The sequence below is a fragment of the Melozone crissalis genome, unplaced genomic scaffold, assembly GCF_028551555.1.
Source record: "Melozone crissalis strain CALT ecotype California unplaced genomic scaffold, PUWL_Pcris_2 ptg000208l_1, whole genome shotgun sequence".
NCBI classification, from domain to species: domain Eukaryota; kingdom Metazoa; phylum Chordata; class Aves; order Passeriformes; family Passerellidae; genus Melozone; species Melozone crissalis.
Genome location: NW_026535972.1, coordinates 776,831 through 789,645, shown reverse-complemented (window position 1 = coordinate 789,645; position 12,815 = coordinate 776,831). Strand labels below are relative to the sequence as shown.

Genomic DNA, 12,815 nt, shown 5'->3' with positions numbered 1-12,815 from the left:
CAGCGTCTCAGGGAATTCAGCCGGGAATTTGGGAATTTGGGATTGGCTCGGTGTCCAGGAGCCGCTCCAGTAGGAATTGGAATGCCTGGAATTGGAATGCCAGGAATTGGAATGCCAGGAATTATGGAGCCGGGAGTTGGAACAGCTACATGGGATTCAGCTGGGCACGGGCAGACTGGTCCTGTATCCCAGAATTCCAAACCCTGCCATTCCCACGTGTGATTCCTGCTTCAGATTTTCCCCATGGGAATGTCCCGTGTGGGATCCTTGGGAATGACAGTGTCCAGCTTTATCCCAAATAGCCAAAGCCTCTCCTGGCAGTTCCAGGGAGTTTATCCCACTATTCCAGGCAGTTCCAGGTGGTTTATCCCCGTATTCCTGGTGGATCCATGCAGTTGATCCCATTATTCCTGGCAGTTCCAGGGAATTTTTCCCACTATTCCTGGCAGATCCATGTGGATTATCCCGCTGTTCCCACCCAGAGGATGTGTCAGGAATGTCGTGTGAGGGCCGCAGAGGTTTTTGGTGGCAAGGTTGGATCTGGATGGGATTGAAGGTCCCTTCCCACCCAAACCCTCCTGGGATTTTCTGATCCAGGATTTTCTGTCCTGGTGGTTCCCATTCTGTGTTCCCCATGGAGCTGGGAATGTGGGTTCAGCTCTTCCAGCAGGGATCCTGTAGGGATAGGACAGGGAAAAAGCCGAGTGGGAATTACCGTGAGTAGTGTCTGAGGGATCCTCCCAACCCTTCCCTGGATCAGACAGATCCAGAGGGGGCCACATGAGGATCCCTGGATCGGGAAAATCAGCTGGAGGTTCCCAAGGATTGGAGATGGATCCGGGATGCTTTTCTTCCAGAAAAGATTCCAGGGAGAATTCCATGGAAGGAATCCAAGGACCAGCCTGGCTTCAGGAGAATTCCAGGGCTACAATTCCCACCTGGACACAGGTGGAACTGCCCAGTCCCTCTCCCAGGGCAGGAATTTAGGATACAGATCATGCTGGAAGCGCCGTCAGGTGGAGGTGTCACGGAGCCAACGGCCCCAACTTCCCATTCCAGTTGGGAATTCCATAGACTCCACTCAGGAGAGATCCGTGGAAATTAATCCATGTCCACCCTCTGCCTTTTCCCATATCCTGAGGTTCAGGATTCCAGCTGGAATTCCCAAGGGAATGGATCCACTGGGACACATCCAGGCACAGCCTGGTGTTCCCAAGGGATAAAAGTGCCAGGGTGGATCCTGGAGCTGGGAATTCCGGTCCCACTCCCCATTCCCTGAGCTTGGACAGGGCTGTGGTGGCTCTGCTGATATTCCAAATATCCGTGGGCACCGGATCCTGCCCCGGACACAGAAAGTTGGGATCATTCAGGGAGTCCATTCCAGCTGGGAATATCCCAGTTTATCCCAAGCAAAAGCCAGATGTGCTGGAGTCGTGTGGATCCCACGGGCATCTCCATGTCCTGGGATTCCCTGGATCTCCCACCTGCCTGGCAGGACTCAGCTGATCCCGAATACTAAAAATTTGGGATGAACTCACTGGTTAGCATCAGACAGAGAATTCCTTGGAATGTGGGGTGGGACAGCACCCACAGAATTCCCTGGCTGAGCGGGATCAGCCCCCACAAATCCATGGAAAACTATCAGCTGAGGAGAGGAGTGGTGGGGGCAATCCCTCTGTTCTCTGGGATGAGCTGTGGGAAGGGAGTGCTCCCAGGGCTGAGCCCCGGGATCAGCCAGTTTTCCTTGGATTCCAGAGAAGCTGGATGAGATCCTGGCGGCCGCGGAGCCGGCGCTGAGGGCGGAGCTGGTGGAGGCCGATTCCAGAGCGGCCACGGTGAAACAGCGCCCGACGAGCCGGAGGATCACCCCCGCGGAGATCAGTGTGAGACAGCGGGAATGCCGCGGGAATGCCGTGGGAATGGGATGGGAATGGGATGGGAATGGGATGGGAGGGTCACCCCTGCGGAGATCAGTGTGAGACAGCGGGAATGCCACGGGAATGCCGCGGGAATGGGATGGGAATGGGATGGGAATGGGATGGGAAGGTCACCCCTGCGGAGATCAGTGTGAGACAGCGGGAATGCCGCGGGAATGGGATGGGAATGGGATGGGAAGGTCACCCCTGCGGAGATCAGTGTGAGACAGCGGGAATGCCGCGGGAATGGGATGGGAATGGGATGGGAATGGGATGGGAATGGGATGGGAAGGTCACCCCTGCGGAGATCAGTGTGAGACAGCGGGAATGCCGCGGGAATGGGATGGGAATGGGATGGGAGGGTCACCCCTGTGAAGATCAGTGTGAGACAGTGGAAATGCCACAGGAATGGGGTGGGAATGGGATGGCAATGGGATCAGCCCTGCAGAGATCAGTGTGAGACAGCGGGAATGCCGCAGGAATGGGGATGTGGGATGTGGGAATGGGATGGGAGAGAGCCGCAGGATCAGCCCTGCGGAGATGAGTGTGAGCCAGCAGGAATTCCCTGGGAATGGGGGCGTGGGATGTGGAAATGCGATGGAGGATCACCCCTGCAGAGATCAGCATGTGCCAGCGGGAATCGGGGATTGGAATTCCCAGGAACAGAGAGTGAAATTCCAAGGAAGAAAGGAGAGGGAAAGGAGCACATGGAAAGGGATAGGAAGGATCTGGGGGATCTCAGTGAGGAGATCAGTGTGAGCCAGAGGGAATCCCACCAGGAATGGGGGCCCAGAATAAGGGAGAGGGATGAGAGGGAATGGGGAATGTCCTTACCAGGAATGGGGAGTGGGATTCCTGGGAATGGAAGGAGAGGGAAGGGAGCCCATGTAGGAGGATGGGGGGGAATGTGGTGCCAAGGGGAGCTGGTTCAGGAGCAGAATTCCCAGGAATGCAGAGCCTGGGAGACCCTGATCCACAGCAGGGCCTCAGTGCTCCCTCGGCTTCCCAGGATCCCCATCCAGGGCTGGGAATCCGCATGGATTTCCCAGGGGAGGCTGGAAGAGCAGCTTGGGAGGAGCCTGGAGAGCCGGGCTGGATGCAGGGCTGGAATTCCACCGGAATCCAAGGGGAAGCACGGAGGGAGGAGGAGGAGGCTCGGGATTGTGCCGGGAATGCTGCAGGTGGGAGGCAGCTCTGGGAAAAGCAGGACAGGAGCTCCTGGAGCCATCTGCACCAGATTCCCACCTGGAGCGGGCAGGGAGATGGGATGGGGCCCAGGGAATCATCCCAGCATTTGGAATTCCACTGGATGGAGCAGCAGGAAGGTGGAGGCAAGGGGAGTCCATCCTATTGGGAAGAGCTCCCATTTTCCCGTGGTTGGAAGTTCAGGTGGGAATGTCCGGTCCTTCCAGCAGCATCCAGACTGGGAATTCCCTGTTTTTCCCTTCCAGTCCCTGTTTGAGCGCCAAGGAATGGCACATCCCGGGGTCCTGGCAGGAACGGAGAAGCCCCACTTGCCCCTCCGGAAGGGACTTGGAATTCCACGGACCAAGTCAGTAGGTGAGGAAAGACCCGGGAGAATCCCTTGGGAATGAGGAGGGAGGATCCCTGCGGGATGTGGAGTGGGTGGGAAAGGCTCGGCCCTTCCCAGGTCTCTCCAGCTCTTGGATTTTGGAGTATTCCCTGAAATTCCATGGAATTCCGGCTTGGAGGGATGCCTGGTCCTGCTCGGAGCGGAAGGTGGGACTGGAGAATTCCAGGAGAGAATTTTGGGAGGGAATTCCAGGAGTTCCCGGATCGGCTCTGCCAAGGACAGGGGGGCTCTGCCGCCCCCAGTGTTGGTGCTGAGCACTCCCAACGGGAATGGCACTGAAACCAGGAATGCCAGAGTTGGGGTTTAAGAGGAGCAGGAGGAGGTCTGGAGGAGGCACCTGGATGTGGAGGATCCTTGAGCTTATCCCAAAAGATTTATGGAGTCCCCAAACCCAAAGCCATCTCTGGTGGATTCTTGAATCTGTTCCCAAAGATTGGTGGTGCCACCAAACCCAAAATCCATCAGTGGGAAGTCCTTGACCCCATCCCAGAAGGTTTTTGGTGCCACCAAACCCAAACTCCACCTTTGGTGGGTCTTGGACTTTGTCCCAAAAGATTTCTGGAGTCTCCAAACCCAAAACTGCTTGTTGTGGATCCTTGAGCTTATCCCAAAAGATTTAGGAAGTCTCCAATTCCAAAACTATCTCTGGTGGGTTCTTATTTCCATTCCCAAAGATTTCTGGTGCCACCAAACCCAGACTTGGCTGTGGGGGATCCTTGAGCTTATCCCAAAATATTTATGGTGTCTCTAAACACAGAATCCATCTGTGGGATGTCCTGGACTTTGTCCCAGAGGTTTATGGTGCCACCAACCCCAAACCAGCTGTGGTGGGTCCTGGACCTTGTCCCTAAAGATTTCTGGAGTCTCCAAACCCAAATTCCATCTCCAGTGGTTTCTTGATTCTGATCTCAAAGATTTCTGGTGCTATCAAACCCAAAATCCATTCGTAGATAGTCCTTGACCCTATTCCACAAGATTTTTGGTGTCACCAAATGCAAAATCTACCTGTGGTGGGTCCTGGACCTTGTCCCTAAAGGTTTATGGAGTCTACAAATCCAAAACCATCTGTGGTGGATCCCTGAGCTTATCCCAAAACATTTATGGAGTCTCCAAACCCAAAACCATCTGTGGTGGGTCCTTGACCTTGTCCCTAAAGATTTTTGGTGCCACTGAACCCAAAACCAGCTGTGGTGCCTCCTTGACCCTGTCCAAGAAGGTTTTTTGGTGCCACCAAACCGCAAAATCCAGCTGTGGTGGTTCCTTGAGCTTACCCCAAAATGTTTGTGGTGTCACCAAACCCTGACTTGGCTGTGGGGTGTCCTTGACCTTGTCCCTAAAGGTTTTGGGTGCCACCAATCCCAAAATGCATCTGTGGGAAATCCTTGATCCAATTCCAGAAGGTTTTTGGTGCCACCAATCCCAAACCTGTGTGTGGTGGGTCCTGGCCTTGTCCCTAAAGGTTTTTGGTGCCATCAATCCCAAATCCAGCTGTGGGAAGTCCTTGACCCTGTTCCAGAAGGTTCTGGGTGCCACCAATCCCAAAATCCATCTGTGGGAAGTCCTTGACCACATTCCAGGAGATTTTGGGTGCCACCAAGCCCAAACTCAGCTGTGGGAAGTCCTTGGCCCCATTCCAGAAGGTTTTTGGTGCCACCAATCCCAAACTTGGCTGTAGTGGGTCCTGGACCTTGTCCCTAAAGGTTTTTGGTGCCACCAATCCCAAAATCCATCTGTGGGAAGTCCTTGACCCTGTTCCAGAAGGTTCTGGGTGCCACCAATCCCAAAATCCATCTGTGGGAAGTCCTTGACCCCATTCCAGAATGGTTTTGGTGCCACCAATCCCAAACTTGGCTGGTTTCAGTCCTTGGATCCTAAAATATGAAGGATAATCAAGGAGGTTTCAGGGATTGTGTTGGTGCAGCTGCTCCTGTGCTGGGAATTCCATGGGAAGGTGTTCCCAAGGCTCCGGAAGAGCTGGGATACAACGGGATGGTTCGCGTGGGATGTGAGGATGGATCCATGTGTGCACATGGAGAAATCCCATCCCACCATCCCAAACCCACGGTGTCCAGAGGGGAACTGGGACTTTTCTCCTGGTTTATCCCACATTTTGGTCTTGGATATGGGTCCTGACCCCGTGGCATTAGAATGAGGAGGATCCAGGAGATTCCCAAAGTGTGTCAGGAGTTTCTGGGTGAGAATGTTTGGGAAGAAGCTTTGAAAAAGCTGTTCAAGGGCTGGAGTGCTGTGAAGAGTCGGGAATGATTTGGAAAGAGATCTGGAGTGGGAACGGCGGCATTATCCAGGATGGATCATCCGCTGGGAATGCATCCATGGAATTGTCCAAGGGCTGGAGCCAGGCTGGGAGAGCTGGGAATGTTCCCTGGAGCAGGGAAGGCTCCAGGGAGAGCTCCCAGCACATGGCAGGGCCTGCAGGGGCTCCAGCAGAGCTGCAGAGGGACTGGGGACAAGGCCTGCAGGGACAGCACCCAGGGAATGGCTCCCACTGCCAGAGGGCAGCCATGGGTGGCATCTTGGCAATGAGCAATTCCTGCCTGGGCTGGCATTGCCAGAGCAGCTGGGGCTGCCCCTGATCCCTGCAGTGCCCAAGGAAGGATTGGAGCACCCTGGGATCGGGGAGGTGTCCGAGGGTGGGAAGTGGATGAGCTGGGAGGTTCTTCCAACCCAAACCATGCCAGGATTGGGGAATTGTGGAATCCGTGCCCATGGAATGCCGGCAGTGCCTCGGGAAGGGCCCCCGAGCCCCCCAGGGATCCGTGCAGGCAGAGCCCGGGAAAAGTGGGATGTGCCCCGGGCTGGGGGCCGGGGCAGCTCCGCTGGGATCGGGGCCGGGATCGGGAATGTCCTTCTGGGCCTGCCCAGCTCCTGCCAGGAGCCAGCGGGGATCGGGATCTGCTCCAGGGAATGAGCCCCGGGAACAGAGGGAGCGGCCTCAGCCTGGGCCAGGGCAGGCCCAGCTCCTGGATTTGGGATCGTTTTCCATGGAAAGGGGTCAGGCCTTGGCAGGGCCTGCCCAGGGAGCTTTGGAGTCACCATCCCTGGAGGTGTCCAAGGGATTCCTGGAGGTGGCACTCGGGGCTTTGGTGGGGATCGGGCCCAGCTTGGACTCACTGACCCTGGAATTCTTTCCCAGCCTCAATAATCTGGGAATTGTGTGCTCACACCCTCATGAGAATTCCCAGCACATCTCCATTATCCCAGACCTTCCCAGGAATTCCCAGCCCATGCAGCCAAACCCCCGTGAAAAAAAAGGGATTAAAACCATTCCTTGAATCTCCATCAAATCCCAGTTGGAGAATCCCTGCTCCAGGCAGGAATGGCTGCAGCTGCCACAGCACATCCCGACCAAAAATCCAGGGAAAAATCCCACCCAGGAGCACCAGATCCATCCCCACAGGAGGACAACCCTTGGAATGGAGGGGACCCAGCCCCAAACCCGAAGCAGCTCCTGGAAGAAACCATTCCCGTGGAATTCCAGGGAAACGGGGATGGAAAAGAGGCGGAGAGGGAGGAATCGGGTGGGAATGGGGCTGGAATTAGAAGTCCTTGAGCTGTCATTCCACACCCACGGCCGGGAGCTGCGCAGTCACTTGATTCCCGGGGAAAAATCCCTGCACGGGCGAGGAACGAGATGGAAAAGCAGCGCTCAGATGGGTTTTTTTGGGAATAAATATTCCCTGGCATTTGCGTATTCCAGCAGCACTGCAGATTCCCAGGGAGAAGAGATCAAAAAGATTCCAGGGGGAAAAAAATTCCTGGGGTAAAGATGGTTAACCCCTGGCTGGCTGGAATAAAAAGAGGGAGAAAAGATCAAAAATATTCCAGAGGGGGGAAAAAAATCCCAAGATAAAGGTGGTTAACCCCCAGCTGGCTGGAAAAAAACTGGGAGAAAAGATTTCAGGAAAAAATCCCGGGATAAAGGTTGTTAACTCCCGGCTGGCTGGGAAAAAAAATGGGAGAAAAAGATCCAAAATATTCTGGGAAAAAGTCCCAGGATAAAGGTGGTTAACCCCCAGCTGGCTGGGAAAAAAAATGGGAGAAAAAGATCAAAAAAGAGTCCTGGAAAAAATCCCTGAATAAAAACCAAGGATGGGAGGAAAATGGAAAAAAAAAAAAAAAAAGCGGGATGGGAGGAATATTTGGAGGAGAAAGGGAAGGAGTGGGGGGAAGGGGAGGGGAGATAATTCCTGTCAGACTTCCAAGATTTCTGCCAGCGCCATCTGCTCCGGCAGCAGAGTTAAAAACACTCCGGAGACTGCGGAGCTGCCATGGCTCCCGGAGAGAATTCCAGAGGGTGGAGCCGCTGCCTTTGGAGGGATGGGAGGGATTTGTGACCCCTCAGGATCATCGGGAATGTTGGGAGAAGCTGGGAAGTGTCCTGGTGTTAAAGTGATATCTGGGATGGAATCCTGGAATGGTTTGGGTGGGAAGGATCCTCGAGATTCCCAAATTCCACCCCCTGCCATGGGCAGGGACACCTCCTGCCTGCCATCCCAAGGTGCCCCAGCCTGGCCTTGGATACTTCCAGGGATCCAGGGGCAGCCACAATTGCTCTGGGAATCCTGGGCCAATCCTGGGTGCCAGAGGATGGAGATTCCCACCCCTGGACACCAAAAATTGTAGATTCCCATCCCTGGATGCCAAGAGACAGAAATTCCCATCCCTGGATACTGCAGGACAAAGATTCCCAATCGTGGGCTCCAGAGGATGGAAATCCTCATCCCTGGACACAACAGGACAGGGATTCCCTTCCCTGGACACCAAAGGATAGAAATTCCCATCCCTGGGCTCCAGAGGATGGAGATTCCCAACCACGGATGCCAAAAATTGGAGATTCCCATCCCTGTACACAACAGGACAGAAATTCCCATCCCTGGGCTCCAGTGGACGGAGATTCCCAACCACGGATGCCAAAAATTGGAGATTCCAATTCCTGGGTACCAGAGGACAAAAATTCCCATCTCTGGATACCATAGGACAAAGATTCCCATCCCTGGCCTGCAAACGATGGAGTTTCACATCCCTGGGCTCCAGAGGATGGAAATTCCCAACCGTGGATACCAAAGGATGAAGATTCCTTTTCCTGGACACCAAAAATTGGAGATTCCCATTCCTGGGCTCCAGAGGATGGAGATTCCCATCCCTAGGCTCTGGGGCATTGAAATTCCCATTCCTGGGCTCCAGAGGATGTGGATTCCCTCCCCCTTCCCACTCCAGTATTTGCACCCTCCTGCTCCAGGTCTTTTTTTGGGATTCGCTCCCTCATCCCAGCCTTATCCATCACTAAGGAATGCATGGAATGAGGTTTTCCAGGGATTTGGGCTGTTATGGCAACGGCCCCGGGAGCTTTCATGGCGAGGCTTTGTGTTTTCCTTGGAGATTAATTCCATGGAGTGCACCAGGAATGGCTCCAGGGGTTGCCAGGCTACGCTGGGAGCACCATTCCCATTCCAGAGAATGCTGGCAGTTGGTTCTTACTGGTCCTTACTGGTGGCTCCATTTGGATTCCAGCTCTTTATTCCCAAGCTCCGGAATTTGATCCCAGCGATGTCCCAGTGTTCCATGGGAAGCACAGGAGTCTCCCATGGCCCCGGGTGGGGTTTGAGGGGAGCAGAATTCCATGGAAAACAGCAAAGGGAGGGGTTGATTTGGGGTTAAAAATTTCTGGGAATAGGAGGACATTTGGGACTTTTCCCAGAGGATATTCCTACTTTTCTCCCGTCCCTCCTAAGAGCCTGGAGCAGCTCCCAAAATTCCAGATTCACTGGGAAGTTGAAGGTTTGGACACCCTGTGCTTTCCTGGGACACAGGGATTGAGATCCGGGGGTGGATCGTGGAATCCTGGAATGGTTTGGGGACCTTAATCCCATCCCATTCCCACCCCTTCCATGAGCAGGGATACATTCCACATCCCACATCCCAGATTTCTCCAACCCGGCCTTGGACACTTCCTGGGATCCAGGGGCAGCCACAGCTTCTCTGGGAATTCTGTCCAAGAGCCAGATGTTCTGGATTTGTTCCCTTTTAGGGATCTTTGAGGATCCTTTAGAGAGATCCTTTAGAGATCTTTTCCAAGGACAAATTCCCTTGGGAATTGCAGGAGCATCTCCAGGCTCCAGGTGCTGCAGGGATGGAGCCCAATCCCAAAATTCTCCACACCTGATCCAGCTCCCAGCATTCCAGGCTGCTCCCAGGGGATCGCTGGTGGCTTTTGTTCCCCTCTGGAGATTCCCAGGCAGATCCCAGCATTCCATGAAAAGTAAATAAAGCTCGGCTCTGGAGCATCCGTGCTGGGAATAAACAGATCCTGCTTTTCCATGCTCCTTAAAATTCCTGGGAGGAATTCCCTCCTCTCCTGAGGTTCTGTAGGAATTTGGCCACGAGGGGAAGGATTTGGGCAGGAGGACACAACGACAGCCCCAGAATTCAGGAAAAACCTTCCCTGCACCCAGCAACTCCACTGGAATTCCAAAGGATCCACTGGGAGCGGTTCAGTGGAAAGAATCTGCTGGAAAACTTTGTCCCTGAGGCCGGTGGGATCTTGGGATAGATTGGGAAGAGCATTCCTGGCAGGACAGGGAGTGCTGGATCCAGGTCTGGGATCCTCGGGACAAGAGGGAGCTCCTGGAGCAGATCCTGGAGGGATGGGAAGATGAGGAAGGGACAGGACATGGAATTGTTGGAGCAAGTCCAGAGGAGGAACCAGGATGATCCAAGGCTGGGAAAATTGGGATTGTCCAGCCTGGAGAAGGGAAAAAGGGGAAAATTGAGGGTGACCCAACTGTGACCTTCCAGGACATGCAGGAGCTCCAGGAATGGCTCCCACTGCCAGAGGACAGGCACGGATGGGATCTTGGGAATTAGGAATTCCTGGCTGGGCTGGAATTGCCAGAGCAGCTGGGGCTGCCCCTGCATCCCTGGAATGTCCAAGGCCAGGCTGGACACTGGGGCTGGAGCAGCCTGGCACAGTGGGAGGTGTCCCTGCCCTTGGAATGGGATGGGATTTGAGGTCCCTTCCCACCCAGATTCCAGGATTTTTCCATGGGAAGAACATCCGGACTCTGGAGGCTGTGGAATCTCCTTCCGTGGAGATATTCCTGGTCCAGCCGGACACATCCCTGGGGAACATTCCCAACGAAATCTCCAATGGTTCCTCCCCCATTCCATGGTTGCTCCGAGCTCCCTTTTCCAAGGACACCTTGCACAAATCCAGGGAGCAGTTCCAGGATCCAGGAGCGGAGCTGCTGCCAAAGTGACACCCAAAGTGGCTCAGCTCCTTCTCCTGGGAATGGCTGGAAAACCGAGGGATGATCTGGGAATGATCCCATGGCTGCGGCTCAGCCGCTGCCACAGGGAGCTGCTCCAGGCCAGGAATGCCGGGTGGGAATGAACATGGAATTCCCGGGATGTGCTGTTCCGTAGTGTCCCTTCCGCTTGGCAATTCCTTGGATGTTCTTTTCCTTGGTGTTCCCTGCATTTGGCAATTCCTTGGATGCTGTTTTCCAGAGCATTCCCTGCCCTTGGATGTGGTTTTCCATGGTGCTCCTTGCCCTTCACAATTCCTGGAGTGTTGTTTTCCGTCGTATTCCCTACCTTTGACAATTCCTTGGATTTGGTTTTCCATAATGTTCCTCACCTTTGTCAATTCCTGGACTGTGCTTTTCCGGAGCCCCTTTCACTTGGCAATTCATTGGGTGTGGTTTTCCGTAGTGCCCCTGCCCTTGGCAATTCCTGGGATTTGGTGTTCCATAGTATTCCCTGAATGTGGCAATTCCTGGGATGTGGGTTTTCCGTGGTATTCCCTTCATTTTGCTATTCCTTGGATTTGGTTTTCTGTCGTTTTCCCTGAACGTGGCAACTCCGTGGATTTGGTTTTCCATAATTTTCCCTGCATTTGGCAGTTCCTTGGATGTGGTTTTTCCCTGGTATTCCCTGCATTTGGCAATTTCTATGGATGTGGTTTTCCATGGCGTTCCCTACATTTGACAATTCCTTGCATTTGGTTTTCCATAGTATTCCCCACATTTGACAATCCCTGGGATTTGGTTTTCCATGGTATTCCCTGAATGTGGCAATTCCTGAGATGTGTTTTTTCCATGGTATTCCCTACATTTGGCAATTCCTTGGATTTGATTTTCTGTCGTTTTCCCTGAACATGGCAAATCCTTGGATGTGGTCTCCATAGTATTCCCTACATCTGACAATTCCTTGTATCTGGTTTTCCATAGTATTCTCTACCTTTATCAGCTCCTGGGATGTGATTTGCCAGAGTCCCTTCCACTTGGCAATTCCTTGGATGTGGTTTCCTGTAGTGCCCCTGCCCTTGGCAATTCCTGGAATTTGGTTTTCAAAAGTATTCCCTGAATGTGGCAATTCCTGGGATGTGGTTTTTCCATGGTATTCCTTGCATTTGACAATTCCTTGGATGTGGTTTTCCATAGTGTCCCCTCCTCATGCAGGGAAGAATGGAGGAGGGTTGGATCCAAGGACTGGATGTCCCAATGTCACCCCTGATCCGGCAGCCATTCCCAGGACATTCCAGAGGGAAGATCCTGCTTTCCCACTAGATTTCCTGCCCAGCTTCCCTATTCTGTGTCCTGGGACATTCCAGGCCCAGGGATGGTGCTCAGATCTTCCCAAATATCCCTGTGTCACCTCCCAGCTATTCCCAGAAATCTCAGAAAGGCAGGACTGAGGTTTATTTTGGGATCTTCCTGCTGCTCCCAGAACATTCCACGGCTCCATTTAGTGCAGGTTCCCAGATTCCCAAGGAAAAAAAGGGCAAGGACAGGATCATTCTCCCAAATTCCCCCTGCTGGCCTCGGCTCCGGGATTTCAAAAAGCTTGGGAAAGGCACATTTTCCATGGCTTTGTCCAGGCTCCCTTTGAACCCGTTCCGTGCTGCCGGTTCTTTATTCCCACGGCACATCCCCAATTCCCAAAAATAGCCCAGTTTCCAGCACGACCAACAGCATGGGATGGAATTTCAGTGCCAAATTCCTCCCTTTTGTCCCCATTGGATTCTGCCTCGGGTGGAATCGCTGACGGATTCCGGGCGGAGCTGCCGGAGCCTCTCGGTGCCACTGGAAGAGCATTTTCCATAAAGGAAAATTCGCTCCAGAGGCCAGAAATAAAAAAAGCCCAAATCCTCTCCGGAGCCGTTTGAAAGCTTGGCAAGAGCGGAGGAGGGATTGGGAAGGAGGAATTTTCCCTGAGGACAGGTGAGCGCGGCGGATCCAGGCTTGGGAATGAGGCTGGAGCTGGGAATGGAGGGGGGGAATTGT

At 53.7% G+C, this 12,815-nt stretch overlaps 1 protein-coding gene across 1 annotated transcript in view; it reads left to right on the top strand.

Annotated features, from left to right (window-relative positions):
- SHANK3 (SH3 and multiple ankyrin repeat domains 3) overlaps positions 1–12,815 on the top strand; it is a 146,685-nt gene that overhangs the window by 115,685 nt on the left and 18,185 nt on the right. The window contains 2 exon segments of the mRNA XM_054294108.1: positions 1,756–1,883; positions 3,368–3,476. Of these exon segments, the coding sequence (XP_054150083.1) occupies positions 1,756–1,883; positions 3,368–3,476 (237 nt within the window).